The 26,673-nt window shown below is 42.5% G+C and overlaps 1 protein-coding gene across 1 annotated transcript in view; it reads right to left on the bottom strand.

Moving 5' to 3' along the window:
* Positions 1-26,673, bottom strand: part of LOC137425150 (uncharacterized) — a 510,298-nt gene that overhangs the window by 359,045 nt on the left and 124,580 nt on the right. Inside the window, exons 20-28 of the mRNA XM_078776351.1 lie at positions 26,448-26,635; positions 25,881-25,907; positions 25,620-25,637; positions 25,089-25,133; positions 24,731-24,805; positions 12,509-12,589; positions 12,067-12,102; positions 6,320-6,364; positions 5,589-5,654 (exon numbers count right to left, since the gene is read on the bottom strand). Coding sequence (XP_078632477.1) covers positions 5,589-5,654; positions 6,320-6,364; positions 12,067-12,102; positions 12,509-12,589; positions 24,731-24,805; positions 25,089-25,133; positions 25,620-25,637; positions 25,881-25,907; positions 26,448-26,635 — 581 coding nt within the window. The remainder of the gene's footprint in view (positions 1-5,588; positions 5,655-6,319; positions 6,365-12,066; positions 12,103-12,508; positions 12,590-24,730; positions 24,806-25,088; positions 25,134-25,619; positions 25,638-25,880; positions 25,908-26,447; positions 26,636-26,673) is intronic.

The raw sequence follows: 26,673 nt of genomic DNA, 5'->3' as shown, positions 1-26,673 counted from the left end.
GTGTGTGTGGGGATGTGCATGTGTGGGGGGAGGGGGTGGGATGTGTGTGTGGGGGTGCGTGTGTGGGGGTGTGGGCTCGTCACACCCCTTTACTTTTTCACATTTAGTTGTGTTACAGCATGAATTTAGAATGGATTGAATTGAGATTTTTTGTTACTATTCTTCACATAATACCATTGGCGTAGTTTGACTTCTCTATTTTGGGGGGCAAGGGTTTAATATTAATAATGGGTAGCTAGGTCACCCCAGATCCACTTTTTTGAAATACCGACTTCTTTCCTGGAAGTCCTAGTAGTGTCCATGTGTTTTTTTACCTCTCCAACCCCCCTCCCCCCTTCCCATGCCTCCTCCCCACAAGCCCTCTCCCTCCCACAGATCTCTCGATGTCCCGGCTCTCCATCTTGTCTCCCGCTCCCTTTATCATATGTTTTATGTCAGTTTGTCTTTTTATGATCAATGTTAGCTCTTACATGAGCCTCGATCTTGTACACAAAAAAAAAAAAAACTGACTTCCAAAATTACCGTTTGTTTGTGTAGTTACAGTGCACGTGAAATAACAAATGCAGTTTACGTTCATTATTGTTACTCACGTTTAAATAAGGGATGTTTTCATCTTAATTGTAAACTGCTGAAAAATTAAGGTGGGGGCATTTCCCCCTCTGCCCCCCCCCCTCCCCAAACTCCGTCAGCGCATAATACCCCATAGGGTCAAAGTGGAATGCTTTTTTTTAATAGAAATTTTGACAAAATAATTAAAAATGAAAAGCTGAAATGTCTTGAGTCAATAAGTATTCAACCCCTTTGCTATGACACACCAGATAGAGCTCAGGAGCATCCAATTTACTTTGATCATCCTTGAGATGTCTCTACAACTTGATTGGAGTCCACCTGTTGCCAATTCAATTGATTGGACATGATTTAGAAAGAAACACACCTTTCTCTACAACCTCCCACAGTTGGCAGTGCATGTCAGAGTATAAACTCTACCATGAATTCCAGGAAACTGTCTGTAGAACTCCAAGAGATAATTTTGAGGAGACATAGATCTGGGGAAGGGTATAAAACAATTTCTGGAGTGTTGAAAGTTCCCAAGAGCACAGTGAGCTCCATCATTAGGTAAATAATATGGAACTACTCAGACACTTCCTCGAGCTGGCCTTCCGACCAAACTGTGGTCTCTTAAAATGGACAACAGTCTCTGCAGCACTTCACCAATGTAGGCTTTATAGGAGGGCGGGCAGATGGAAGCCACTCCTGAGAAAAAGGCACATGACAGCACGCCTGGAGTTTGCAAAAATGCACGTGAAAGACTGAGAGCATGAGGCAATAGCTTATGTGATCTGATGAGACGAAAATTGAACTCTGGCTTGAATGCAAAGCACTATGTCTGGCGGAAACTGAACACAGCACATCACCCATCTAACACCATCCCTACTATGAATCATGGTAGTGGCATCATCATGTTATGGGGATGCTTTTCAGCAGCAGAGACTGGAAGACTTGTAAAGATAGAGGGAACAATAAATGGAGTCAAAATACAGGTAAATCCTTGAGGAGAACCTGCTTCAGAATGCAAAAAAACGTTAGACTGTGGTGAAGATTTATGTTCCAACAGGACAATGACCCCAAGCATACAGCCAAAGCAACACTGGAATGGCTTCAGAACAAGAACATGAAAGTTCTTGAGTGGCCCAGCCAAAGCCCAGACTTGAATCCCATTGAGAATCTGTGGAAAGATTTGAAGATTGCTGTTCACCAATGCTCCCCATCCAACTTGACAGAGCTTGAGCAAATCTGCAAGGAAGAATGGGAGAAACTCCCCAAATCTGATACAGACATACCCAAGAAAACTCAAAGCTTTAATCACTGTCAAAGGCGCTTCTACGAAGTATTGACTCAGGGGGATGAATACTTATGTAAATGAGATGTTACTGTATTTTATTTTCAATATATTTGTAAAAAAATAAATAATAATAAACATGTTTTCACTTTGCCATTAATGGGGTATTTTGTGTATATTGGTGACAATTTTTTTTTAAGTTGGTGAAATTAGTGATATTTGAAGGATACCCCTGAATTTTAATGGTATACATACATTATTGGGTATGTGGGGGGGGGGGCAGAGGGGGGGAAATATGAGCTGAGGATGCAGGGGAGTGGGGAGTTCTGGCATGGGACAGGTATACGAGCAGTAAATGATTCCTAAGTTTTGTGAAACAAAGCAAAATATTTAGACTAAAGTGGAGGGAAACCTGATTAAAAACATGAACAAATGTCATGCTGCATGAATGAACACAATGCCACCTGAGGTTTCGAGCAAACAAGTGTACACATACAGGTAGGGAAGAAAAGGAAGTTGCATGGTGTTTGGAAAGGTGTTTGGAAAGGTGTTTGGTGTTTGGAAAGGTGTTTGGAAAGCCAGTAAACTGAGTAATGGAACATGAAACATTTCCAGATGTCATTTAAAATAACTTATTAGTTGATAAAAAGTTATGTAAGTAAGGAAGTAGTAAAAAGATAGCTTTGCAGACTAATAGGAAGGATGATATAAAATGAGTGAAGGAAGGAGTGATGTGGAGTAATGAATTGTTCACACCAAATGACTTGGCTGATGCCATCGGGATGGTTCAAGGAGGATAACAGACCGCTGTTACTTTCTGGTATAATGTTAATTGCAGTGTCATTTCTGTAATATTGACAAAGGTACTGTCAGAGGGTTATACTCCTCACGCCAAAAAAAAAAAAAAAACAGTGTACGAGTTTCATGGAGAAACCTCACTCAGGCTAAACCCACTTATAGTCAGGTTCACTATGTTAACATATATAATTTCGTTCAAAATTTTGGTAGATTAGCAAAACTATACATTTTTGGAATATTCAGAGCATGAGGAATCCAAAAATTAATGTTTACATTTGCGTAGACACCTTTGCGAAAATGACACTCAGGACAGTGATGAAGATAGTCAGGTTCACTATGTTAACAAATATAATTTCTTTCAAAATTTGGGGATTAGCAAACCTGTACATTTTTGGAATCTTCAGAGCATGGAGAATCTGAAAATCAATGTTGGCATTTGCACAGACACCTGCATGGCCGCCATTTTGGATTTTGAAAATGGCCGCCATAAAATACATATTTTGCGCGATCTCGGCTTCTAGTCAACCTAGAGACTTAATTAAATATGCTAATCCTATGTTTTCTGGGTCAAGGAATCCAATAAAGGCCTCAAAATAGTGCTCAGGATTATAGAAAAGCAACAAACAAAGGTAATTGAAAACCATTGTCTTTATATTTGTGATATAACTGTATTACATAATACATGATATTGCAAGTCCTTTGAAGTTATAGGTTGTTATAGGAAGTTATAGGAAGTATCAGATTGAACTATAAGTCCTATACACAGGATCTACGAGGTCTATACCGTTCAGGAATATGCTTTTACAGATCTTCATCACTGTCCTGAGTGTCATTTTCACAAAGGTGTCTACGCAAATGTAAACATTAATTTTTGGATTCCTCATGCTCTGAATATTCCAAAAATGTATAGCTTTGCTAATCTACCAAAATTTTGAACGAAAAAACATAGTGAACCTGACTATTACATGAGAGCTAAAAACCCCTTACACAGATCATTATCTTGTTAGTGATATGCAGTCCAGAAGCACCACACACCTCAAAACAGTGCAATTGACATTCCTGCAATGAGTGACACTGCATCACAACTGGATGTTCTTTTCATCGGCGGTTCTCGGTTCTGCCTAGACTTCAAGGATAGACATGCTAGAGTCAGGAGAGGACGTGGGGGGCCATTTGCTAATTGTCAATAAGCAGCATGATATATTTGGTAGAGCAGCCTGATGGTATGGGCTGGCATTCAAGTTAGCCGAAGAACTGATCCTCTCATCATATATAGAGGTGCCATGACTGGTGTCCAATACATGGATGAGATAATTATGCCTAAAGTCACCAACTAGCTCAGTCTAAAGATGCCAACTTCATCTTTATGGATGGCAATGCCCATCCACAAAAGGCAATTGTTTTCAACGCCGCATGGATTTTAGGGCCACAATATCACTCGCATGAACGAGTGGGTGTCTGACAAGGACGATTCGATTTTGGTGAAGATCTGAATATGGATTCAGATATGAAAATTATTTAATTTCTCTTCAGTGATTCTTCACCATTGAGTGATATGGCCAACCAGGCGAAGGTATGCTCTCTACTGAGTGACATTCTAGTTTTAGATTATGTTTTTGCATAACAACCTAACTTTGGGTTTCACTGATATTATGGTGGTTTATGGCATACACAGATCAACGTGTTGGCCCATTCAATGGGACGACTAGAACGGCACTTGGTAGAGCGCATACCTCTGCCAGGCTGAACAGTTAATATTTTGTATCCCACTGATAGGCCGGATCTGGATTTGGACCTGAACCAAAATCTAATTGGCTTGTTCTTGTCACTTAACCACCTCGTCCACCAAGTTTATTCATAACTTTTGCTTTTTTAAATATCATGTTATATATCGCTTTTCGCCCGATCTCTCAATGGTGAAGAATCACTTAAAAATTAAATAATACTCGTATCCGAATCCATATTCAGATATTCACCAAAACCGAATCGATTCGCCCTTGTCACACACCCAACCTCTCCACCAAGTTTCATCCAAATCCATCCATAACTTTTTGAGATATCGTGCTATGTCTCGTTTTTGGCCCTATCTCCCAATGGTGAAGAATCACTTAAAAAATTATACTAGCCGGATCCGAATCCGGATCTTCACCAAAATCTTAAACATTTCACGACCTCTCTGCCAAATTTCGGCCGAATCCGTGCACAACCTTTTGAGATATCTTGTTCACAGACAGACAAACAGACAAACAAACAAACAGACAGGGGTGAAAACATAACCTCAATCCACCTTTGGTGGCTGAGGTAATGAACACATTTGAATGAACCATAAAAGCGATACAAGTAATGTAAATTTTTTGTGAGGAGTATAACCCTCAGAATACTTGACTGTTGGAAGTAAACAAGTGATGATGGGTATAGATGAACGTTCGGTGAAGATCTGTTATGTCAGCCTACCAAAGCTTATTGGAATATTATATCTTAGTTGTAGAAGACTCCCAGGAACACCATTGGATAACACCCAATGCTGTTACCTTGGAAAATGCATGTATGAATGTGGACACAAGCAAGCATCAGTTTTCCATTCACTTCACAAGATTAGCTAAACTATGATTGCATACATTTTGTGGAGGAGGAAACAAAATGCTTCATATTTGTGTAAAAAGAAACCTGAAAGAGTCAAAACGGTCAACAGAGCATGTGCACTCAACATTTTAAGTTATTGCCCAAGGTTTTGGGGCAACAACAATGCAAAACTACTCGTGCATATTCATTGCTAAATTTGGTTTTTCAGTTTGTGCCTGTTCAAGTTCTCTGTGATCAACTGAAAAAGGAAATAATTAGGTAATGTTTAGAAAGGAAGAAACCGAGAAAGGAAGAATAAAAATGTACAATGAACTGCAGATTGCTATCACAAATCCTCAAAACATCTATGTTTTAATGCTTTACATACATTGAAACCGGATTCTCCTTTATCACCGGGAGGTCCACGAAGGCCAGGAGTAAAAATTACGTCTCCCTAGAAAAAGAAACATGTCAACAGCCTTATTACCTTACGTCTTATTAGATACATGTTCATTTATTAGACTAAACTAAAAAGCAAAACTACTCTCAAAGGTATGATTTTATAATATATTTTAAAGAATATTATTATTCTTAAGCAGGAACGGGGTTCTCCGATATGAAAAGTGCATTGTAGGTAAAAGGTCGTCCACATAAATTCACAATAATCTTTCAATTTACCTAGATTGTACTAAAGAAGGTTTGTGACATTTGGCATCATCTGTGAGTGCATATGCATGTATATAGGAGCCAACAGTTTGTTAGTATGCAAAATGGGGGAATCTGTCATACAATACCCCCCTTGCCCTCCCCTTCCACATGTATGCCACATATGCCTCTTCACTCCCTCGTCTGATTCCTTTCTTCTTCCTTTCTCTGCTCTCACTATTCCTCCCACATTTCACTGTCCACTCTCTCCCTCCTTCCACTCCCATTTTTAAAATTGCAATTTTCTTGATTAAGCCCCCTCTCAACCCACCTCCTTTATGTAATAAATAGATGGCACCAAAGAAGATAAATGTATGATATACCAGGGAATAAGTACGTTTGATTTCACAAAAGGAACGTTTTTTTTAATGACCCAGTTATAGAAAAAGCCCAAAAATGTTTCCCATTCCTTACCTGGTCACCCTTCAGTCCTTGTCGTCCTTCCTGGCCTGACAGGCCCTAATGAAACAAACATTGAATTTATTGTTTTAGTTAAACGTTTAATGCAAGTCATGATGATAATTAAAACAAACAAATTTAACCTAATTGAATGTAAGTTACAAAGTATCAAAACACTGACAAAAAAGCATGTATATGTAAATATGTACTACACCACTTAAACAACAACATGCTTTGAGATATTTTCAGCTTGAACTTTTTTTATTTGAAAGAATTTTTCAACAATTTTCAGAGGAGAGGAAACAGAGTGTGCTGAGCTCCTATTGAAAATGACTGAGGCAAGTGGGTGTTATTTGAGTTAGAGAGAAGAGAGTGGGGAAGAGAGGATGAAGAGTTGGGTGAAAAAGCTGAACACATGCATTTAATCATCATGTGATGCATACAATTCTCCATAAATACCTAAATGGCCTCACATTGATGACTTCACATTTGATGGCAAATCATTTCCTCAAAAAAATTCTAAATCGACTAAACGGCATGAAATTACCATGTCAGTATAAAAAAAAAAACCACCGTTTAGAGGCCATTTTTCCCCGCAAAGCGGGGGTTGGCCTTTTCGGGGACCGTGGTAGTTGTTGTTTTTTTTGGTCCCCTTTTTGAAGCAATGTTTTACGGCCGGATGCCCTTCCTGACGCCAACCCTTTTTGCCGCCTTCAACGACAAACAGGGAATTACCAGTGAACTGGTACTCAATTAGCCGACCTCGGAAGGATGACAGGCTGAGTCAACCCCCCTGGCATTAATTCGGCGATCGACCGAGATTCGAACCCAGGATCCTGGGATCCTAAGGCGGCACCCTAGCCACTAGCCCAACACCAGGATTCTTCAAACTTCATGCCTTGATGCCTGAGTATGATGACTGATGAGACTTCATGCCTGAGTATAGTAACTGTAAACGTTAAACAGTTAATATCGTTCCTCCAACCAAGGCCAATAAGTGAAAGATTAAAGATTAAAGATGCCTTCCTGTTAATGTATCATGACAAGACTAATTTTATTGCTGCACAACGAATCATTGTAATGTTACATCATGCACAAGCTTTCGCATGATCACAGATTTGTGATTTTTTTTTTTTTTTTTTTTTTTGTATACTGAATCGAGGCTCGTGAAAGAGCTAACATTTATTTCACAAAAAAATCAACCAGACAAACAAAACACACAAAAAGAGGGAGCGGAAGACAAGATGGGGAGAGAAGGGGAAGCACACAACCACAACATTTGAGAGCAGGGAGAAGTGTGGGAGGGAGAGGCCTTGGGGGCAGGAGGCATGGGAGGGGGAGGGCGGGGGGGAGAGGTATAAAACACAAGGGGATCGAAATTAGCGGGGGTAGAAAAGATCAAGGTTTTGGATGGGGGAGGATAAGAGATGGTGGTGAACAGCTGTTTTAAAGACCTGGAGGGTGCAGTGGGATTGAAGAGAGTGAGGGAGTTTGTTCCAGAGGCGGGAGAAAAGAGGAATGAAGGAGTGAAGGTGAGCAGAAAGTCTTGATTTTGGCAGTTTAACCATAAGAGGGTTGCAGGCAGATCTTGTGCGACCTGTAGGAATATTTGGGGGACAGAGCCCATAGAGGGCTGGGGGGGCAAGGCCAGAGAGGAGTCGGTAGAAGACGGAAAGACCACCAACCTGCCTGCGGTGAGTGAGTGAAAGGCCCTTGGAGTTAGCTTCATCGCGGGAGATTCCAATGATTCTGAACGCTTTGGTTTCAACAGCGTGAAGACGGGCTAGGTGTGAGGCAGGAGCACCAGACCAGACGGGAGAGCAGTATTCCATAGAGCTGCGGATGAAAGCCTTGTATGTGGTGAGGAGCTCAGGTGTGCCAAGGAAGGACTTCGCACGACGGAGGATGCCCAGTCGGCGACTGGCTTTGGAGGCCAGATTTGAAATGTGGTTTTCCCAGGAAAGATCATGGCAAATAGTGAGACCCAAAAGCTTGAGTGACAGAACTTCTTGGAGAGGATTATTCAGAAAGTGGATGGGAGGGTTTTCCAGTCGGTCTTTTCGGAGAGACATCGTAAGAGTGTGAGATTTATCAGGATTGAAAGACATGGTCCATTTGTTTGCCCAGTCTGTGATTTTGTCCAGGTCTGCAGAGAGTGAGGAGGCAGCAGACTGCCGATCTGAGGGATGAGGAATGGAGCGACAGAGAGTAGAGTCGTCAGCAAAGAGATAGAGAGGATTTTCAAGAGAGTCAGAGAGATCATTGATGAAGACCAGAAAAAGCACAGGGCCCAGAACACTACCTTGGGGAACTCCAGCCTGAACAGGAAGAGGAGATGAGAGAAACCCATTCAGGGCCACACATTGACTACGACCAGAGAGGAAGTCCGCCAGCCATGCGTGATTTCCATGGATACCAAAGGAGGAGAGTTTGGTGAGCAGAGCAGGGTGCCAGACCGTATCGAAGGCACGTGAAATGTCAAGGGAGACAGCTCTAATTTCCTGTTTGGCGTTGAGGACCTCCATCCATTGTTGAGAAAGCAGAAGCAGCATGTCCAGAGCAGAGTGACCAGGTCTGAAACCAAATTGATGATCAGAGATCAAGCCATTGGAGAAGAGGAAAGATTTCATATCTGAAGCAATGATGACTTTGCAAATTGCAAAATGCAAACTTTGCAAAGCAAATTCCATGACTTTGCTGATAATTGGGAGAAGGCTGATTGGTCTGTAGTTGCTGGGATCTGTTTTTGCACCTTTTTTGTGCAAAGCGGTGATGTTGGCTGATTTCCAAGCAGATGGCAGATGACCTTGAGCAAAAGAGAGGGTGAAGAGAACAGAAAGACGGAGTGAAAGAGCAGAATAACATGATTTTAGGACCCGTGGGCTGATGCCGTCAGGACCAGTTGCAGAATCAGAGTCGAGGGTTGACAGAAACTTTTCCACCTTGTCAGGAGGAAAGGACACCGAGTCCAGGAGCAGCTGGGTACGACTGGGTACGGTGGGTACAGAGAGGGATGGGTTTGGGACACAAGATTTAGAGGCAAACACAGAGTTGAGGCATTCAGCTTTTTCACGTGCGGAGTCAGCCGTTAAGCCGTTTGAGGTGAGGGAGGGGATGGAGGGGGAACAAACACCAGAAACAGATTTGACCAGACGCCACCAGGATTTGGAAGAGGGAGACAGATAAGAGAGTTCAGTCTTGAGAACGGTGAGATATTGTTTCCTGGCTCTCCTGAGGGTGGACACACACTTGTTTCGGGCTTTGTGAAAGGAAATGAGATTTCCTTCCGTTGGATTTGCTTTCCAGGAGACGAAAGCAAGTTGTTTCAGGGCAACAGCCTCACCACAAGATTCCGTGTACCATGGACGGGAGGAAGGGTATGACAACTGAAGACGAGATGGGATAAATCTGTGCATGAGAGAGAGCAATTTACTTTGAAAGAATTCCCAGGATGAGTTGATGTCAGAGGCGGTAGAGATGGGAGACCAGTCCAGATGATTGATGGCTGCTTGAAGACCGTGCCAGTTGGCCTGAGTGAAATGCCAGACTCGTCGACGCTGAGGAGGCTCTCTGAGAATGGTCAGAGAGATGTCCACTTTGACAAGCACATGATCAGATGAGCCGATTGGAGCAGAAGAAGAGCAGCAGACATTTTCAGGGAAGTTTGTCATAACGAAATCCAGAAGAGAAGATGCTCCGTTGACTGAGATCCGGGTCGGGAAATTGACAGATTGTGTCAGTCCCAGTGAGTCGCAGAAGTCCTTTGCTGAAGAGCCATGGCTGGTGAGAGAGATACCCACACCCAGCCAACTGGCATGGTGACAATTGAAATCACCACATATGAGGAAGAGAGAGTTGGGATGGGTAGATAGAAGTTGGTCCATATTATCAGACAGTGAGATGTAGATGGAGTCATCGCTGTTTGGTGGACGGTACAACACACATATGAACAAAAGGTGGGAGCGAAGGGGAAGCCGTAGCCAAAGGTATTCCTGGGGGTGAGGTGGAGAGAGGGCAGTGGAGGGCGAGTGAGGAAGAGAGTTTTTTATAAAGATAGCAACCCCACCTCCAGGACGAGGCTCAGGTCTATCATACCGGAGGAGGGAGTAACCTGGGAGAGATACCAAGGCATCAGAGACATCATGAAGGAGGAAAGTTTCTGTTAAGCAGATCACATCTGGTTTGTCAGAAGCAACCTGTATGGAGAGGTCAGTCAAGTTTGAGCGAAGGCCCCGGATGTTTGAGGTCCATACCGTTAATGAAGAGGAAGGGGGAGCATCGGGTCCAGAACAGGGGGGGGAGGGGTAGGGTAAGATGTGGAAGAGGAGGAAGAGGTAGGGAGAGCTGTTGAAGGTGTGTCAGAGATTTCAGAGATTTCAGAATAGCTTGGAGAAAGGGAAGAATGGGGCGGACAAAAGGTTTGATGGAGATTGGGTGAGGCACAGTGAGGTGTTATTTGAGGAGGGGGAAGAGCAAGGCAGAAGGTTGGGGGAGATGAAGGTGAAAGTTGGAAGGGGGAAGAAGCAGGGAGGATGCTTTGAGGAGGAGGGGTGAGAGGGGAGTCTAGGAGGGGAGGAGCGAGGGAGAGTCTCGGAGGGGAGGGATGTGGGGGGAGTTTAGGAGGGAGGGGAGGGAAGGGGCAAGGGGGGAGATTTGAAAGGGATGGGTGATGGGGAGGATTTGGAGGGGAGGGGTGAGATTGGATTTTGAAAAGTGTACGATTCATGGGAAACGAACATTTTTTGCAAAATGGGTTTGAGACCTTCGAGTCAAAAATACGTTTGAGGACACTGGAGGAGGGGTGGAGTTCTGGATAGTTTAGGGAATGTAGAAAGGAGGAACTGTAAGAGATGGTATTATATATATTTTTTGGAATGAATAGATTTGGTGAGCAAGACGAAAGCATCCTTTTGTAGGAAAAGAAGAAAAGGGTGTTATAATATATGAGAGAAAATAGTTGTTCAGGGGAGAGATTATACATTTCTAAATCCACTTCGTGATAAAATCCACTTCGTCTGTTTTATTTTACAGGACAAAGCAAATTTATAACTGATACTTGCTTTTCATTCTCAACACTCTAACATTGGCAAGTGCATGCAAAGTCAGATTAACTAGAAAGAGCAATCAGAGATGAATACAGACCCTCACCAGGACCTGTTTTGTGTGGTGTAGCCGATGCATTGATAACTTGAGGTTATGTTCATATACAGAGAAACCTTTTCGGTTTTATTGTACAGATTTACATTCCAATCGTCTGCATTTTATGGACAAACTCACATTCTTAAGAGTACATCCTTTATAGACATATGTACTCACATTGTAATAGCATGTACTTTATAGACATGCTCGCATTGTAATAGTACATACTTTTTAAAGGTACTTGGTTGAAAAAGATAATGTGTAATACTGACTACCACCAGCTGGCGTGTGTGGCCTACCTTAGCACATTATGTGTGGACAAGCAGGCAGACAAACAAATAAACAAATAAAGAAACACCCAAATGCAATACCCTCTCCTCTAGCAGGTAATGATTATTTTCAAAGATGAGGTCTTCAATTACTGTGATTTAAACCTGAATAAAATGAAACTAGTATGCTTGCAGTTTAACTGTGAACACCTTGCAGTTAGTTCTCCAACTAAAATTTAACAAAATTTGTAAAGGGTTTAAAAACATTTTTGCCTGACTGAACCTGTATGAGACAGCAAAATTTAACATACAATCAATAAAATAAGTCATAACAAAAACATCCTTAAGGCTCACCTGTTGACCTGCGAGTCCTGGAATCCCAGGAAGACCCTGCAGAAGTAAAGCATATTCAAATTATTTTGCCCGAGTCACTCTAAAAAGCTTGTTCATTAAAAACAAGGAGTTTGCAGTGCATCGGCAATCCCTTTCACTGGTGCTTCTTTTGCACCTCCATTTTTATCTGCTGGTGGTTTTTCCCCCAGTTCTTCCATTGCAAGTAAACCTGATAATTTTTACTGGAGATGTTCATCAGTTTGGTCACTCACCTGAGGGATAGGCAAGCAGCATGCCCCCTCCACACCCAATCATGAATGATCCTTGTGAAATCAAAATGATTCTTATACTTTTCTATTTCCTGAAGCAAACCTTGCTTTTAGCCTTTCAATAAGACTTCTTACCTAACACATAATTTTAACAGATGGATGGAGTAGGGGTAGAATAGGAGATGAAAACTCACGGAAGGGCCTGGTGAGCCTGGGAATCCACGTCGCCCTGCGAGGCCCATAGTTCCAGAAGCGCCATCCCGTCCTGGCCATCCCTGTGGTAATATAAATGGGCCGTACTCAATGACAACATTCTGCATTCATTTTCACAAAAAACGACTTCAGCTTCTTGTGACTGCTTGAGTTTGTTGTCTTTCACACAAACATTTAAAAGCTAGTGTAAACTGGTGAGCATTAAAGAATAAAGAACAAGAAAGAGCAATCAGAGATTGAAGACCATCGCCAGGATGTATTTTCAGTGGTTTTAAAGGCTTTTGTGTTAAAACAAATATGGCGGCCGAGCCACGTGACCAATGACGTCATAGGTTTGATTTTTTGCTCCACCAATTTATCCCTCGATGATGCTCAAGAAATTTCATCTTGATCGGATGACGTTTTGTACTTGTCGAATTATATCATAATGGAGGCACCTATGACATCATCATTAACATATTTTATTCCCTATGGCGAGCTCTTTACAATGAGCCAAGTTTCAATTTTTTCTATGCAGCACTTTCGGAGATATAGAGGTGCAAATTTTTTCGGTTTTTCCAAGATGGCGGCCATACCGCGTGACCTATGATGTCATAATTATAATTTAAAAATTATACAGGTGTAATTGCACCTGTGGTGAAATTTCCCTGACAATCGGACCAACGGTTGCAGAGAAAATCAGATTTATTCTGTGTGGACAAACAAACAGACAGACAAACTGACTCAAATGCAATACCCTCTCCTCTGGCAAGGGTAACTAGAATGACACTCTTCGACGTTACGACGTCAACCACTATGCCTCCACCCACATTATTACATCGTCATACATACTTGTACCAAGTTTGATTTAAATCTGTTCAGCTGTTCTTAAGTGTCACGTTTTTACCTGCCATGACCTCTGACCTCACCAAAATCACAATCAATTCACTCCTCACCTTTGATGCCAAAATATAATCAGTTCATCTTTGTATCATAATCATAAAATATCCTTATACCAAGTTTGGGCAAAATCACATCACTGGTTCACACGTTATCACGGTAACAGGATTTTTACTGAGCATGACCTTTCACCTCTTAAAGCAAAAATATAATCATTTCATGTTTACATTATTATACATACTTGTACCAAGTTTGATTTAAATCCTTCAACTGTTCTCAAGTTATCACATTTTTACCTGACATGACCACTGATCTTTGACCTCTTGACTTCAAAATCTAATCAGTTCATCTTTCCATCATATATACTCATACCAAATTTGTTCAAAATCACATCACTTGTTCACAAGTTGGTGTGACAACATACATTTAACTTAACATGACCTCTGACCTTTGACCTCTTGACCCCAGAATTTCATCAGTTCATGTTTACATCATTCTACATACCTGTGCCAATTTTTCATTTAAATCCCTTCAGCTGTTCACAAGTTATCACATTTTTACCTGACATGACCTTTGACCTTTGACCTTTGACCTCGGGACCCCAACATCTAATCAGTTAATCTTTACATCATTATACATACCTGTACCAAGTTTGAATGAGATCACTTCAGCCGGTCTCAAGGTATAGACCTATAACAGGCATTGACCTTTGACCTCTTGGCCCCAGATTCTAATCAGTTAATCTTGACATCATTATACATCCCTGCATCAAGTTTCAATTAGATCACTTCAGCTGTTCTCAAGTTGTAGACCTATTACAGACTTTGACCTTTGACCTCTTGAACCCAAAATCCAATCAGTTCATCTTTACATCATTCTACATAACTGTACCAAATTTGGTCAGAATCCCTTGACTGGTTCACAAGTTATTGCGGTAACAGGATTTGTACCTAACATGACCCCTGACCTTTGACCTCGTGACCCCAAAATCTAATCAGTTCATCTTTACCTCATTATACATACCAGCACCAAGTTTGACTAAGATCCCTTCAGCCGTTCTCAAGTTATTGCAGTAACGAAAACCTATAACGGATGGACGGACAGCGGGACGGACAACCTGAAAACATAATGCCTCCGGCGAAATAGTCGGCCAAGGCATAAAAAGTTTATGGAACAGTGCTTTCATTAGAATTTAATTTAAACACAGTTCATTTCAGAATAAACACACAAAGCTAATAAAAGTTTTTTTTTTCCAAGGTGGAATTCTACTTATGACAATACACCTGCATGTATACCTTCAATGAAGGGTTTCCTTGAATACAGCCTTCCTGAATTTATCAGGAGCATGCACCGAAAGGGGCTTGGGGGATCAATCTCTGCTTAGTGACACATACAGCATACCATATGAAAATGGAGGTGTTGAGAGGTTTATTCCTGTTTCTTGGAACATTATTTTGTCTTTGTCATTTGTTTGATGGTCATTGCAAAGCAGGGTCATACTGGAAATTGAAGTCACCTGAACTTGAAAGGGAGGTCACTGGCTGATGGAATAATGGGGACTCAGGGGATGAGAACACACTTTCCTGCTGAAGGGCCATTGATACTCTTGGCTTTGATGACATTGGGGAAGAGAATGATAGTGATGCACTGTGTTGCATTTGTGATATGTGGCTGGTCCAATGATCGTTGCGTAATTACTGAAATACCTTTCTTCACAATTAGTTGGTGTGGAGGTAAACCAGATAGATCAATTGAGTTTTATTTAGAAATTCTGCTGGGAAACGAACTGTTTTTTCTTCACTAACAGCAATGTTCATTCACATGTGTTGTTCTTGATCACCCTGGAGGTCATTGATCAGTTTGGCATTTGTAGTATTGACCATTTGTTTGAGTGGTGCTTGTATAGTATGCTTGCCTAACCACTTAGTATCACAAGTATGGTCTATAGTAGGAATCCCTTTGACCCAGCCCTTGGTTGAGAGATACATGAGTCTAAGCTATAGGTTCTCAAAGTGGTCCCTACCGCCCCCCAGTGGGCGCTGGGAACTTTCAGGGGGGCGCTCGAGAGTCCACGGGCGGTAGGGGGGCGCTGGCAATGATTTGGGGAGCACTGGCGATTTAGAGGAGCAGCGGCGATTTGGAGCACTCATTGGGCTTCCTGCAGTCTGAACAGGTTACCCGGCGCCATTCGGCACATTGGCCATCCAATCAACGACCACATTCTTTCCCCCTTCAGATGGTTTTTATGATCACATGTTCGCTGATGTCGTGTAGGTATTTTCTTGTCCATACATGCTCAAGCAACAAACATGATAGTGTATGACACCAGCGAAATACTATTGGCCGCCAATGCGGCCAATATTACAACACTAATTTTTGCCACGTGGTGCCATTTCAACCAATCGGCTTGCAAGAATCTTTTTATGCGGGATATAATACACTCTATTCGTGCTGGACTATTCAACATGCCTGGTTCAACTTTACAGCCTGGCCTTGCCAGCACAGACATTGGGCAAGGTATGAACAGTCAGTGTTAGCGCTGGTGTTAGTCTTTCGACATTTTGGCGTGTTGATTTCCTTATTCAAAAAAGCTTCACGTCCGGTCGGCTTCAAGATGTCGGCCTCAAAGAAAAAGTGTCGTCAGTATTCCGTTGAATACATCAAGTATGGATTAATTCCATCTCCGACGAACAAACAGTTACCGATGTGTTTGTTGTGTGGTATCACGCTGTCCAATGAAGCAATGAAACCATCTCGACTGAGCGAGCACCTGAGTAAAAAGCACAGTGATAAGGTTCGCGCAGAGGTCAGCTATTTCCAATCGCTGAAAGAGAAATTTGAGAAGCGATCCACGGTAACGACGATGTTCAAAGCCAGCCAAAAGCTCGTGGATAAAGGACTGGAAGCGTCGTATAAGCTGTCATTGCTCATCGCCAGATCTGGAAAACCGTATTCAATCGGCGAACAGTTGATCAAACCAGCTGTTGGGGAAGTGATAAAAACCATTATGGGCCAGGATCCGAATCCAGTTCCCCCGTCGATTGCGCTCAGCAATGATTCCGTGGCCAGGCGGATTGATGAAATGTCATCAGATGTTGAAGATAAGCTGTGTAGTGAGCTGTGAAGCACACACTTCGCCATCCAGCTGGATGAGTCCACTTTGCGTGACAGTAGAGCTCTGTTACTCTGCTATGTTCGCTTCATCCGTGATCAGGAAATGGTAGAAGAAATGTTTGCCCGCTCTCTCCAGACCGATACGAAGGGTTCTTCCATCTTCCAAACGTTGGAAAAGTACTTTACTGATAACATACCGATGGAGAACATTCTCGCTTGCGCGACGGACGGGACACCAGCGATGGTTGGCCGCCAGCGTGGTTTTATTGTGCTTCTGAAGAACCAGGTACCGTCCGTGTTCGCCATTCACTGTGTCGTGCACCGCCAGCATCTTGTAGCAAAAACTCTCAGCACCAGACTTCATACATCACTCCAAACAGTAATCAAAGCAGTGAATAAAATCAAGGTGTCATCTCTACATGATCGGCTGTTTCGTCAGCTTTGCCAGGAGAACGATGAGGCATTCGAGCGGCTCCTGTTGCATACTGAAGTTCGATGGTTGTCCAAAGGCGCTTGTTTGACCCGTTTCCATGCCCTCTTCTCAACAGTGGTCGAGTTGCTGTCGGAAATTGATACGGAGCTATCGGAGAAAGTGAATGCGATTGAGCATGATGTGGCTTCCCTCACGAACATATTCAGTATACTGAATGATGTCAACAAACAACTCCAGGGTGACCATATGACGCTAATTAAAGCAAAGAAAGTGATCGGCACGTTCGTAACCAAGGCGACTCTGCACATGGAAACCCTCGGCTGCAGAGATATGTACCACTTTCCCCGGTTGGCAAAGGAAACTGCTGTTTCTGATGAAGAGCTGCTCGTTCCCCACATCATACCTCGTTGAAAGAGGGTTCAGCGCCGTGATGGTGCTGCTGACCAAGTATCAAAACCACCTTGACATTACCAAGAGGGGCGATCTGCGTCTCTACCTCACTGAGATGGAGCCAGACGTTCGTATTCTCGCAGCGAGTCACCAGGCCCACCCTTCACACTAAAGGTATTTGGGCCTGTGATAACAGATTCCCAGTTTGCCTCACCTGGACCTGTTCTGCTGAAACATTGCAGGTCGTGCAAATTAAAATAAAGAGTAAAGTAAAATAAAGTAAAATATTATTCAGAAAATACGTATTTGGCTTCTGTTATTTTTGCTTCCTATCTACATAAATTCTGGGTGTCCAACCACGAACGATAGGACAAGGGGGCCATTGGACCGGTTCAAGAGGGCAGAAGGGGGCGGTAGTCCAAAAAAGTTTGAGAACCACTGGTCTAAGCCATACTCCATGATGTTTTCGAGGTATGCTTTTTTATGCCTCCGTCGACAAAGTCGCTGGAGGCATTATCTATATAATATTCTCCGTAGGTGATTCTGTCTGTCTGTTTGTGAGTGTGTCCATGGGTGTGGCCTCCTCCATTGAGGGAGTAGCTCCACCCATTATGGAAGGGGCTTCAAAAACAAATCGCCACCATTTTGTTTCTTCACATACAGTCACGTGAAAAAGTAAGTACACCCCATGTAAAGTTTTGACTTTTTCAACATATTTCAACATACAGCTATTTGATCTTCATTTCAACAATATTGATAGATAAAGGTGATATAATATAACAAATATCATGAAACATTTACATTTTGTAGTCCATTGTATCTATCTATAATTCCAGTAATCTCTGTCTGTACGTTTGTCTGTGACCGCTGTTTCTCGACAACCACGGGTCCGATATACTTTTAACTTGCCAGGTATATTGCTGGGGACCCGAGGATGTGCCTTTTCAAGGTTTCATATTAATCGGACAATTACTTACCGAGCTATGTCCAAAAAACGATTCAACCAATCAGAGAGCAGCGAACTATCGCGTGTGCCGAACGTGGCGGGCACACTCTGCCTCGGATGGCACATTTGAGAGCGTATTCATTTATTTCACGTTTGCAAACTATGTTGGCGTTAAACTATGTTTTACAACTAATAAAAACGAATTTGCGATTCATTCGCTTTCCTGCGCGTTTGTGCACGCGATGGCGATTTCTTTACCAAACTCCGGAAGCCGTTCACTTTGGACCAAACCATTGCATGTAAATAGAGGGGGGGGATTGTCACCGTACTCGCAAGCCGTTCGCTTTGGACCAAACCATTTCATGTAAATAGAGGGGGGGATATAATTTTAGATATAGATATAGTACGGGCAATGCCCTAGTAATTTAAATAAACATAAATGCAAATTTCGCATGTGGAAAAAGTAAGTACACCCTTGGCTCTACTAATAGGTGGTATAGGTAATAGGTCTAATAGGTGCCCTTTGGCAGAAACAACCTCAAGTAGGCATTTCTTATAACTGTCTACCAGTCTCTGGCATCGACTGGGAGAAATTTTTGCCCACTCCTCCATGCAGAATTCTTTCTGTTGTGCGATGTTTGAGGGGTTTCTTGCATGCACAGCTCATTTCAAATCCACCCACAACATCTCGATGGGATTTAGATCCGGGCTTTGACTTGGCCATTCCAGAACCCTCCATTTCTTTCTTTTCAGCCATTCCTTGGTGGATTTACTGGTTTGTTTAGGGTCATTGTCATGTTGCAAGGTCCACCTTCGGTTGAGCTTCAACTCTCCGACAGATGGCCTCACATTATCCTCAAGCACCCTCTGGTACAATGAAGAATTCATAGTGAATTATATGATGGTGAGCTGCCCAGGCCCTGATGCAGCAAAGCTACCCCAAACCATAATATTTCCACCACCATACTTTACAGTTGGTATCAGGTTCTTGTGGTCAAATGCTGTCTTTGGTTTTCGCCAAACATGTCTTCTAGTACTCTGGCCAAATAGCTCTACCTTTGACTCATCTGTCCAGAGCACATTGTTCCAGAAGTGCTGGTCTTTGCCGAGGTGTTCATTGGCAAACTTTAGTCTTGCCCTGATGTTCTTTCTGGACAGCAAAGGTTTCCTCCTGGCACACCTCCCATGTAGATCAAATTTGTGCATCCTCTTTCTAATGGTAGACTCGTGCACTTTGACATCAACAGTGGCAAGAGCTACCTGTCGGTCCCGTGATGACATTCTGGGGTTCTTAGAGACTTCTTTCAGCATCTTGCGGTCTGCTCTTGGGCTGAACTTGCTGGGGCGGCCTGGCCTGAACAAGTTGACAGTTGTTTTGAATCTTCTCCACTTGTAGATGATCTTCCGGACAGTCGAATGATTGATTTCAAATTGTTTGGCGATCTTTTTAAATCCCTTCCCAGACTCGTAGGCATCTCTAACCTTCTTTCTGAAGGCCTCAGAGAGCTCTTTTGATCTAGGCATGGTGATGCCACACACTTCAACAACAAAGAGCAAACCAAACTAAATGTCTGAGGTTTAAATAAGACAGGTTCCTCCAAGATCCTCTCTAACGATGTTCTAATCATTTGCACGTTAGCTGGTGCACCTGATTCTAATTTTAGGTATTTGAAGTAGTGATAAATGTAGGGGTGTACTTACTTTTTCCACATGCAAAATTTGCATTTATGTTTATTTAAATTGTACAATGGACTACAAAATGTAAATGTTTCATGATATTTGTTATATTATATCACCTTTATCTATCAATATTGTTGAAATGAAGATTAAATAGCTGTATGTTGAAATATGTTGAAAAAGTAAAAACTTTACATGGGGTGTACTTACTTTTTCACGTGACTGTAGCTTTGAGGCCTCACTTGTTAGATCCCCTGTCTTGCTCTCTCTCACAGTTTTATTTCAACTCTAATTCGATATCCCATTACATTTTGGACAGTCGCTAACATGGTTTTACACCCAGTTGCAAAAAAACGGGAAGGAAATTCTATTAAAGTTACCATTTACAGAACAAAATGCATTTTCGAAGGCCTGTAACATAAAGTCCATTGAGACTGTCTCACGGCTTTATCTCGACTCTAATTCACCATTTGATTTCATTTTTATCGATGGTTTTAGACTCGGTTTCAGCAATAAAAATTGAGAAAATTCACGCACAGAATTGCTGAGACATTTTAGAAATTTGCGGCATGATACATCATACACCGCCTAAAATAACACTGATGGGAAAATGCCGAGATATATTACAAATTTGTGGCGGACTTTTCCATTTGATGACAGTCGTAACAATGAAATGTTTAATTTATATGTAGTCACAATAAAAAGTCAACAATGTGGGGAGAGGGGCGGAGCTTCGTTCACGTATCGCCACAGACGGGAAAATGTCGAGATATATGAAACATTCTCAGCTGAATATATTTAAAATTCCCGTGAACTCTCCGCTGTGTGTGACCCACTCTCCCCCATGTGTGTGACCCACTCTCCCCCGTGTGTGTGACCCACTCTCCCCAGTGTGTGTGACCCACTCTCCCCAGTGTGTGTGACCCACTCTCCCCAGTGTGTGTGACCCACTCTCCCCAGTGTGTGTGACCCACTCTCCCCAGTGTGTGTGACCCACTCTCCCCAGTGTGTGTGACCCACTCTCCCCAGTGTGTGTGACCCACTCTCCCCAGTGTGTGTGACCCACTCTCCCCAGTGTGTGTGACCCACTCTCCCCAGTGTGTGTGACCCACTCTCCCCAGTGTGTGTGACCCACTCTCCCCAGTGTGTGTGACCCACTCTCCCCAGTGTGTGTGACCCACTCTCCCCAGTGTGTGTGACCCACTCTCCCCAGTGTGTGTGACCCACTCTCCACAGTGTGTGTGACCCACTCTCCCCCGTGTGTGTGACCCACTCTCCCCCGTGTGTGTGACTCACTCTCCCCCGTGTGTGTCTGTGACCCACTCCCCCGTGTGTGTCTGTGACCCACTCCCCCGTGTGTGTCTGTGACCCACTCCCCCGTGTGTGTCTGTGACCCACTCCCCCGTGTGTGTCTGTGACCCACTCCCCCGTGTGTGTCTGTGACCCACTCCCCAGTGTGTGTCTGTGACCCACTCCCCCGTTTGTGTGTGTGTGTGACCCACTCCCCCATGTGTGTGTGACCCACTCCCCCATGTGTGTGTGTGACCCACTCCTCCATGTGCGTGTGTGACCCACTCCTCTGTGTGTGTGTGTGACCCACTCCCCCGTGTGTGTGTGTGACCCACTCTTCCGTGTGCATCTGTGACCCACTCCGCCATGTGTGTCTGTGACCCACTCCCCCATGTGTGTCTGTGACTCACTCCCCCGTGTGTGTCTGTGACCCACTCCCCCATGTGTGTCTGCGACCCACTCCCCCGTGTGTGTCTGTGACCCACTCCCCCGTGTGTGTCTGTGACCCACTCCACCATGTGTATCTGTGACCAACTCCCCCATGTGTGTCTGTGAACCCCTCCCCAATGTGTGTCTGTAACCTACTCCCCCGTGTGTGCCTGTGACTCACTCCCCCGTGTGTGTCTGTGACTCACTCCCCCATGTGTGTCTGTGACCCACTCCCCCGTGTGTTTCTGTGACCCACTCCCCCGTGTGTCTGTGACCCACTCCCCGTGTGTGTCTGTGACCCACTCCCCCGTTTGTGTCTGTGACCCACTCCCCCGTGTGTGTCTGTGACCCACTCCCCCATGTGTGTCTGTGACCCACTCCCCCGTGTGTGTCTGTGACCCACTCCCCAGTGTGTGTCTGTGACCCAATCCCCCGTGTGTCTCTGACCCATTCCCCTGTGTGTGTGTGTGTGACCCACTCCCCCATGTGTGACCCATTCCCCTGTGGGTGATCCACTCCCCGGTGCAGTGTGCATGATGTGGGAGAGATGGGGGCAGGGAGGGAGAGGATTTGAGCTCTTGAAGTCACATTTTACATGAGATGTAGTCACACATTTCAAACTGTATTTCCCATGTGCACGCACATTCATTCACATGTTATCAGAAGTAAATACATTGTGTAGATTACATCATTTGTGGATCTGATAAATTGCCAGAAACCATTTTGTAAAACTGAATGTGCAGCATCCAAATGAAGATGTCCAAATGTCACACACGTCCATGCCCGTGGGATTCCCACGGGTGACCCCACTAGTGTTTTCAGGTTGTCCGTCCGGTTGTCGTCCTTCCGTCCACCCATCTGTGATAGGTTTTCATTCCCGTGATAACTTGAGAAATGGCTGAAGGGATCATAGTCAAACTTGGTGCAGATACGTATCATGAGGTAAAGATGAACTGATTATATTTTGGGGTCACGAGGTCAAAGTCCAAAGGTCAGAGGTAATGTTAGGTAAAAATACTGTTACCGCGATAACTTCTGAACCAGTGAAGGAATTCTGACCAAATTTGGCACAATTATGTATAATGGTGTAAAGATGAACTGATTAGATTTTGGGGGCAAGAGATTAAAGGTCAAAGTCCATAACAGGTCTATAACTTGAGAACGGCCAAAGTGATCTAATTCAAACTTGGTACAGGTATGTAAAGATTAAATGATTAGATTTTGGGGTCAAGAGGTCAAAGGTCAAGATCTGTAACAGGTCTATAACTTGAGAATGGCTGAAGTGATCTAATTCAAACTTGGTACAGGTATGTATAATGATGTAAAGATTAAATGATTAGATTTTGGGGTAAAGAGGTCAAAGGTCAAAGTCTATAATAGGTCTATAACTTGAGAACGGCTAAAGGTATATAATTCAAACTTAGTACAGATATGTATAATGGTGCTAAGATTAATTGATTAGATGTTGGGGTAATGAGGTCAAAGACCAAAGGTCAGATCATGGTCATGTCAGATAAAAATGTGATAACTTGTGAACAGCTAAAGGGATTTAAATGACAACTTGGTGCAGGAATGATGTAAACATTAAATTATTAAATTTTAGGGTCAAGAGGTCAAAGGTTAGAGGTCATGTCAGGTAAAAATGTGATAACTTGAGAACAGCTGAATGGATTTAAATCAAACTTGGTGCATGTACTATAAAGATGTAATAATGTGGGTGGAGGCATATCAGTCGACGTCATGACGTCGAAGAGTGTTGTTCTAGTTCTTATTTCACTTACTACTAAATGGGATTCCACCTAACATTTCATAATTTAGAATTTCACATTTATGCTGATTCCACTCCAGGCAAGTCACATGAGTATGACATAATGTGCCTTTTCAGCTTTAAGCACTGATTCCATACATCCCACAAATATCTTCACACACATATTTGTGCTCAGGGAAAGTTACATTACAATTGATATTGCACAAAATACTAATTTGCTCAATGTACTTTTCTCACACTTGTCAGGTTTATTGTGCAACCAATAAGAACCGCCTCAAAAAACCGTTTTTCTGCCTAGAAGCAAATATGTTAGTTCAATTTTTGCCTGGAGAAATTTGGACAAATTCGATTAACTGCATCTCTTCTTCCCCCAAAAAGTTTTATTTTCTTTGCATTCATTATGCCAACTCTAAATCTACTTAAAAAGTCTGAAATGTTTCAAAATATTAAAATTAACACCTACATGCACCAACAAATATGCTACACAACATTTGCTTTCATCACATAAGTTGAACACCGCTTAAAATTCACATTCTATACCTACCCATAAGTTATGTCTAAAATAATTATATCCCATACCTACCCATAAATACCTTGCCTACCTTACTTATAAGTGACTTCAATACTCCTGCTGTTTCTCCTCCTGCCACCATTATCTACTTAGATCTCTCTGCTATTACTGAAGTGTCCACATCCTTCACCAACCTAAACCTTATCAGTTTGCTGGCCCTATATTTCTAAGCTCTTCCACAATCCTCAATACCTGTTTTAAAATGAAACCAGAACAAGAATTGCTTTGCAATACATGTCCCCTACTGATGCCAATGAGTGTTTTATTATCTTTTAGCAAATTTTAAAAATTGAAGAAACACCCCAAAACTCAAACTTGTTCTCTAACTTATCATAATAAAGCCATACACCAAGTTTCAGTTGAATATCTTAAAGGTATGGAAAAAGTGCACAAACCACAGGTGGGACAGACAGATGGACGGAGAAAAAACCTAAAGTATAGGAGAAGATGAAGAACACACACCAACTAGTATTGAAAAAAAATGTACATATTTTAGATTAATACAGACGCCAATCCTTTCACCCTTTGCAACTCATCAGCTTAGGCCTGATTGTAAGTTAATGCAACCAGAAAGTTTTCACTTATGCAATGAGATATTACATCACAATTGACAAAAACCAAATACTTTTATTTATTTCCTTTGGTCAAAGTTGAATCTAATCACTCAAACCAATGAGCCATCACTGCAAGTGTAACTGAAACTCACTCTATCTCCTCGATCTCCTTTTTCTATGATCGAGCCATTGGTGATAATGGGAAGCCCTGGCTTCCCACGACGACCCTGCAAAGAGTGTCAGGATATTTTATTATAATATGCGATATGTAATAGTTCTCACGTATGCAAATATATCGACAAGTATGTTGCAATTTAAAATCTGCATCGCCTGCTTTTCCTTTTTCATTGTAAATATATCTCAGTTGCAGAACTGGATAGTTAAATGTTGGTCACTTTATCTGTCAATTTTATGTGGGAGTCTTAATGGGGCATGCGGCAAGTGCACTGTACTTATGGGCAAGGTCACATATGTGCAGCAAAATAATATTGAGCAGTTTTTCCATCTCACCGGATATCCGGGAGTTCCTCTGATTCCTGGAGCACCATCAGGTCCCTGCATCACAAAATAGTTATTAAAGATGAACCTGGATGTGGTTTCACACATACTAACTACATGTAATCAGATGGCATAACATATTGGAAAAGTATGCAAGATTGACTCCAACACACTTTTCAAAGCACACTCATCCCAAGGTGGCAGAGCATTAGGCTACCACCGATATTATGGTGACATGAAAGTGCTGAATGTGATAATTTATTTTTTTAATCGGTCCGATGCAGAATATCTCATCTACTTGTAACAGAGATTTTCACATTGTGAATACCAACTATACAATGGAATCTTCCAGAAAGGCCAGGATACTGTTCTGATCTGACATAATGACTGGTCAACTCTTACTTACAGGGACCATCTCACTTTCTCTTATTTCCTGGTTGTTCAACACCAACTGAAGTCCAGTTGTTTCCCTTCAGCTGTATTACAAAATAATTCAAGTTTTGTCCAAATAAGAGCACACAATTCCATTTTAAAACAACTTACGGGTTGTCCTTCATCTCCCTGTAATCACACACATCCAAGAAGAAGTTAAGTTCGACTGGATTACTGATAAATATCTTTGCTTGGTGCAAGTACATTTATAATGTCAGTCTAAAGTCTAACAACAATGCAAACTTACTGTCTGGCATAATTTTCATCAATGTGCTCAATGCAGCTTATCAATAAACTATTCATGTTGTATTAGTTTGTTTTAATAATCAGCTACAGGTATGTGATAAGAGTAGATTCAAGAATGTGACTCACTGGTAAGCATGGTACACACGGGATTGGCTGTAGGAGAAACATAACGACATTAGTTTATTTTACTACTCATCAAACCTCCTTACTTAAGCCACTAATTTCTGGCAAATTATCTAATGGATCAAGAGCTATCTGTGTGAAACAATCAGAAACATTTATTTGTAACTTTTGGTACGCATACTAGACCCATTTATACCACAGGTATTTAAGCGTGCTTCTTGTAAAACTGTTATGGGAAAGATAAAGCACAATACATTTGAAAATAATGTAGGAGGTGTAGGATTCTATCAACTCAATTGTTCCCAATTGCTACAAAGTACAAGAAGGAGAAGAGTTTTGTATAAGAGAACTCATCTTCAAGCAAGCAAATGGTGAAACGCTTATTCTCCTCCCTTCCCTCTCAACCCCCCCCCCCCCCCCTCCCCTTGCCCCTTTACCCCCTTCAATTTCGTACCATGACAGTAAAATGTATTTTATGGAAATTCTTTTTCAAAAACATTGGTAAAACCAAATGAAAACCAACAAACGTTGGCAGTGAATTTTAATGACTGGTTTGAGAATACCACACACCGTCGGTGTTACAGTATCTGAATGACCAGCTGCAGAACACAGAGCTTCCACGAGGTCTTCTTCATTGGACATGATGCCGGTTGGGTCATCAATATAAAAGACCGAGTGGTGACCTGGCCCGGCCTGACCGATTAGCTGAAGCTGCCTCTGGTCAGCATCCGCAGCTCCAACCGCAAATACCAGCACACCTGGAGAAAGCAGGCAATACTAATATTAAACTATTTAT

Source organism: Myxine glutinosa, chromosome 4 (assembly GCF_964187855.1).
Source record: "Myxine glutinosa chromosome 4, kmMyxGlut1.1, whole genome shotgun sequence".
In the NCBI taxonomy this organism is placed as follows: Eukaryota; Metazoa; Chordata; class Myxini; order Myxiniformes; family Myxinidae; genus Myxine; species Myxine glutinosa.
The sequence above is the reverse complement of the archived record's forward strand: the minus strand, read 5'-3'. Positions and strand labels throughout refer to the sequence as shown.